The 6,000-nt window shown below is 39.8% G+C and overlaps 1 protein-coding gene across 2 annotated transcripts in view; it reads right to left on the reverse strand.

Annotated features, from left to right (window-relative positions):
• DCLK1 (doublecortin-like kinase 1) overlaps positions 1-6,000 on the reverse strand; it is a 62,976-nt gene that overhangs the window by 42,131 nt on the left and 14,845 nt on the right. For both annotated transcript variants that reach the window (XM_010139285.1, XM_010139286.1), the window contains exons 3-4: positions 2,042-2,126; positions 484-592 (exon numbers count right to left, since the gene is read on the reverse strand). In XM_010139285.1, coding sequence (XP_010137587.1) covers positions 484-592; positions 2,042-2,126 — 194 coding nt within the window. The remainder of the gene's footprint in view (positions 1-483; positions 593-2,041; positions 2,127-6,000) is intronic.

Below are 6,000 nucleotides of genomic sequence, written 5' to 3' on the forward strand. Positions count from 1 at the left end.
AAATGGAAGGGGTTACTCCTCAGTGTCAGATGGCAGAATAGATGGATCCAAAGTCAGCTGTTTGTGCTAACCACCACTGCTACACTGCACACACAAAACTTCATGACATCTATACAGAACGCTTCTACATGTGAAACGTTTCGTCAGCCTAATGTAAAGGGAGAGTTGCAAGAATATACTGCAAGAAAAGATGTTATTTCAGTGCAAGACTTAACACAAAGAACTGGTAACTTCATGCAGAGTGCAACAACAACAACAACAACAATAAAAAAACCCCCAATGTATAAAACCCACAAGGAACTAAATTCAAAGGTTATCTCTTATAATCACTCTTTTTTTCATATGAGAAAGCACTAGTCTAGTTTTTCCGTCTGGCATTGAGACATTACCTTATTACATGTCCTATTTTCTACAGATAAAGACATGATCTGAAAAAGCATGACATTAATGGTTTTACAGTAATAAGTATATTATCCTCCTCACCTTTCTATACACTCCTTCACAATAGCAAAATTTCCATCTCCTATAGTTCTTCCAACTTTATATCGCTCTGCTATCGATGCTGGAACCTGGAAACCTTCCTCCAACACTTCTGAAAGAATCATTAGTACATTTTTATTGTTAGTGAAGGAAATACAGATGTTGCACATAACATGCATTTTAGCTCTACAGTTCAGGAGCCTGGAAACCATTCAGAGTCAGTATCTCACTTACTGTACAGTGAAACCATGCTGCTGACATTGTATATACTCAACAGGTTTCACACAGATACAGTAATGAAAAATAAGACTTCTGGGGGCTCAAACATACTACCATTCGAGTCTTACATAGTTTACCATTCCCATTGCAATATGCCCCCAGGACAAAACCAAATTGTATTTTTTTAATTATGAAAAGGCCTCTGTGATCCGCACAAGCGCAGACCAGCCTCCAAAAAGGGCTGGAACTCCTTGACACAGCATGATTAAATATATGTACCAAAGAAGTCCAACACTCAAGCACTTATTTTATTACATCCTGTAAACTGAGACATCCATAAAACTCCTCATGTGCTAAGTGCTAGTTCTCCCCCTCCCCCAATATTAAATATTTAGTTTTTAAACAAATGTTCTCAATAGTACTACCTAGCATGCAACCTGGGCACCAGATGTTTAGGTAAAATTGCACTACACAGTGTCTAACCATAAGAAAAGGTTGTAGTTTCATGTGTTTTAGTGCTCATTCATGTACTATTATTTTTAAGTGTATCTGAAATAGCGTGTTACAAATACCTAACATGCCTCTAAAGGTTGGCTGTAAACTGCAGCTGATAGAAACTACTATATAAAGATCGTTAAGTAAAAAAAAACCTCTCAGAAATGTGAGTTGAATTTACACTCTTAATTTAAGACAGCACTTTTAAGTGTATCTTTATCTGTCCTTTCTTCCTGTTTAGTATTAAAAGTGAATGTTATGATACAAGGAGACTGGGTGTTGCCTGAATTCACAGGCTGCAGGAAGAGTTACTGTCAGATGGGAACACACACTCGTGTATATGTGCATGTGCACTGGCAGTATTTGAAAAGACATTATCCCTTAGTCAGCTTGCTCAAAGCCTTAGAACAGGGTGATACTCATCATTTTTGAGTAAAGACCCAGGACTGCAGTATGCTCTTTATTACCATGACAGATGAGTCAAAAAATTACCAAAATAATCCAGTTGGCACTGTGTCACCTGCAGAACTGGTATCTTGAGGATCTTGCAACAAAACCGTCTCTGAATAGTGATGTCCAGTTCAAATCTGCAGGCACTGTGTCACCTGCAGAACTAGTATCTGAAGGATCTTGCAACAAAAACATCTCTGAATACTACATATATTTAATCATGTCCAGAGCGAACCTAACTGGTTTGCTAAGACTGACAAGCCTCCTCACGGAGAGTCATCCAGCCCGCATCCATCGCTCCCACCTTCTCCGGCAGGAAGAATGACTCATTTCCTACACAGCTGCTGTTATCACTGCTGTTATTGACTGCTTTGAAACGTCAGCCTTCAAATGTTACCTTCTGCAGGTCCATCATTTTCATCCATAGAGCTGCAAACTTTGGTGGATGCTAATGAGGTAGAGGAGCCACTGTGTTGGGAGCTCTGGAAATGGAGAGACACAAATGAAAACAGATGATTTTTAAGGAGCATGAGTACCTGCAGCACGTTCCTGCTGGACACATGTCCCAGGGAGACTTCAGTGTTCCCTATGTAAAGTATCCATTTACTTTGGTGGTGGGATACATGGATGCTTGGGAAGAGTCCAATTTTTCCACTCAAATTACATTTTTGGTACCCCCACATACATGGATATAACCCTGATCCATCATGTGCAGCAATGTGCAACAACGTTTTTATTTATGGTCCATTAGTTTCTCCCTATTCCACACATGGTTTGGCAGAGAAAACAGAGGAGCTGTATGCCCTCTGCAGGCAGGAAACTGTTCTCTCAGCGACACCATTAACGCAGCAGTCACTAGAAACACAAATGTCTGGTTTGAAGTTGGCTTTGTTACAGGCAGAATTCCTCACTTTTGCAAACCTCCCTCTGATGAAACCCTCCCCAGTTGTGTTTTAGAAAGGAGAAATCACTATGGTAATATACGGAGAAAATAAATTGTCAGGGTGAATAACGTTCACTTTTTTTGAAAATCATTGGATTCAGTACAGCCCACTTGAGGCATGAGCCTGTACCTTGGTTCTACGAGTACTTGTACAGCAAGTGTCTAGAGTTGCCTTCACAGTTAATAGTAGTAGGACGGTCTCTACGGTCTCTAGGAGACTCGTAGCCTGCCAGTTTGGATGCCAAAACTATAGCAGGCAGGTTCTCACTAGGGAAGCCTTCCAAAACACATATCAATGTCTATCAGTTATCTATGGAGACGAGGTATGTACCTTAGGAAGACTGCTTCATCAGGAATCTAGATGGATGAAACTACACAGACATATGAGGTGGGCTGGATTTCATCCAAAACTTTTATTATGTGCTGTGTAACGATCATACAAACATATCTTCGGGATGCTCCAATCTTCAAAGGAAATCAGAAGAAGCTACGAATGTAACAGTGGTCCTTTAAACTTGCAGTAAAACTGAGGTCTCAGTAAAACTGAGGTCCTCAGGTCCTTGTGTTGCCACATAAATGAGAAATATTCAGAGGATTTCCAAAATTAAAACTTTCTTGGGTTCACGTAGTTCTCAAGCTGAAAGGTTACCTCCTTCAATCTATATATTACATAGATTGCAGGCTGTACTGCATGTAACCAACTCCATCGGTTCCTGGTATGTGTCTGCCAGGTGCCCATGATCAGGTACCAATCCACTTTACAAATTTAATACAGCTTCTTTGGAATGATCTCTTCTCTGCCACTGCAGAGCACAGCCAACAACTGGAGCAAGAATAACTAACGATGCAGCAGTTGGGATTTTTGCAGAGCACAGGGCCAGGGAGAAGGCAGTCAGCAGAGTTAAAATCTGGCCAGTATGCTGAGTTCATTCGAACAGACTAACTTCTTGATTTCTCCCACAATAGATCAAGGTCAGGTGATTTAGACAAAGGCTGAACTTGGCCTATTTTCCACTAAATAATCCTGAGAGTTTGCACGTCCCCTCTACCAAGAGATTCTTTGTCCTTTTTTTCTTTTAATCAACCCCAGCTCATTCTTTTCATGCATCCAAGCATTTCTTCTGAGTTTTGACCAGAATTAAAAATTGCATTAATCAGTTTTTGGACTACTTTTGCTGCCTCTTGACAACAGAAGCAAGCACTGACTGATTTTATGCAGTTCACTAAGATATTGCTGCCCTTGATTCGTGACTAGGAAGTGTTTATGTATGTGCTATTCCTGTGCTAAACTCTGCAGGACGTCTCAGTAAAAACTTACCTCTGGTTCATTTTCAAGCAAATGAGCAGACGCGGTTCAAGGTAAAGGGAAAATGCTAGGAGTTCTCAGGCCTGCAGAAGTCACTCTCAAAGCCTATTTTTATACACATGTAATGAGAGAGTTGTTTCCTTTACACTCCTGCTTGTAAAGTAAGCAGAAAAACATGTTTTTGCTATTCATTGTGCTGTCTGCTTTCCTAGACCAGGCATCCAGTTTCTTACTTCTCTTCTCACTCCACAGTATTTTCTTAAAGAAATTATAATTTAACTATGTTTAATATTTGTTACATATATTGTCAGGAATGAATCTTTACAACGTATAACGGATACAACACAGAAAAGGTTAGTGCTAGATTTTCAACAGATTATCAAACAACTACTTTATTCAGCTTTTTGCTTTTTAAATAGCGAGATTACACTTTTCAGCAGATGTTAGGTCAAGACTGCCAACTACACACCATTGCAGCTTTCTTTAGCAGTCTGACAATCTCTGTACGGAGTCTTGCACCCATTGCTCTTATTTGTGAGAATGGGAGACGTGAAAATTGAGACCTAACTCGGTGGCCACATCTTCTCAGAATGGGTGCCTAGAGAGACTCAAATTTCTGTTTGGGAACCCAATGTCTCAAGGACCCTCGAGAGGAGGTTTAGCTGAGAATGGTGACTGCTCAGTCCTTCCAAAATTAGACTCCTTCAAGGACCCCATTTCAGCAAAGCACTTTAAATATAAATAATCTTAATGGCCTACACACGAATTAAATTAAAGTCGCTCCTAAATATCTGTCTTAGGTATTGCTTCCTAAATATGTATTTAGCCTAGATTTAGTTAAATAAACTGACAAAAAGAGGCCCATAGAAAATTGGAAAGAAAGAACATCAGTATCAGATCAAAATTTAGGTGCCCCTACTTCTTTTCTTACGACACTGCACAAGGATGGGAAGGCTAAGATTATATTCACAACTGAAGAAGTACTAAAGTGATGCATTAGTAGCATATCCTGTACCATGGGTCTGCAAACAAGGCATATAGACCCTTCAGTGAGGTCTCCGTGCAGAGTGCCAGCCTGTGAGCAGAAGCAGAGCTCCACAGTGACAAGGAAGCTGGAGCTAAGAAGACATTGGCTAAAAATACATATTGAGATTTTTAAAACTTTAAGCTTCAAAATTTTTTAATGAATTGAAAAAATATGAAGAAAACACACACTTTTCATTACCTTTGCTGATCCCCTGCTATTAAAACAACAGATTAAACAGAAATCGGGAAACGTACGTTTGCATATATTCACCAAGTCTGCTGACAGCCCCCTTTCACAATTAAAGAGACATTACTAGGTAAACATGACACAAATATTTCCATTTTATTCAGTCCTCTGGAACAACAGGCAGGCATTTATTTATTTATCTATCTTTACTTCAGCTAGAAGGACATGCCGTTTATTCAGACTTTAATTAGCTCGTTGTTCTCACAAGCTGAAAGCCCTCTGGGTCCAGCAATCCGTGCGGGTCTCCGTGTTCCTTCCAGTTGGCTTGCCAATTGTGAGGCAGTCTGTCGTTCACACTGTTGCTCTCACAGCTGTGGACCCCATCAGGGATATTACAGATGGGGAGTGGGGAAAAACAAACTCTAAGCAAGAGTATAATCTCTTCAGCACACAGACCTTAATGCAATTAGCTGTTTTAATTTTAAGAGATGCTGAGGTGCTTGAAATGTCTTAACTTTCACACAGATTTAAAGGGGTCCAGTTGCACAGGTTGCCAGCACATGGCCATTTTTATGGCACACCTCCATAAAAATGATGGCATAAAAAAATCAGATCTTTGGTGTAAGGATTTCAGATCCTATTCAGGTTTATATAACAGATGGCCAGCACACCACACATCTCATTGATGTGAATGGAAACATTAGTGCTACAGAGTTTCATCCATGTCTCACTGGGAGATTTATTTAGCAACTGTTTTGTAAATAGTTTGTATCTCAGCGGAAATTGTGCTAAATCCACGAAAAAAAGAAGTAAAATAAATATTCCTGTAATTTACCTCTCCTCATACTCACCTTTCTCCTAAATTAATCTAAAAATCCCAACTCCAACTAAACA

Source organism: Buceros rhinoceros, unplaced genomic scaffold (assembly GCF_000710305.1).
Source record: "Buceros rhinoceros silvestris isolate BGI_N320 unplaced genomic scaffold, ASM71030v1 scaffold7647, whole genome shotgun sequence".
In the NCBI taxonomy this organism is placed as follows: domain Eukaryota; kingdom Metazoa; phylum Chordata; class Aves; order Bucerotiformes; family Bucerotidae; genus Buceros; species Buceros rhinoceros.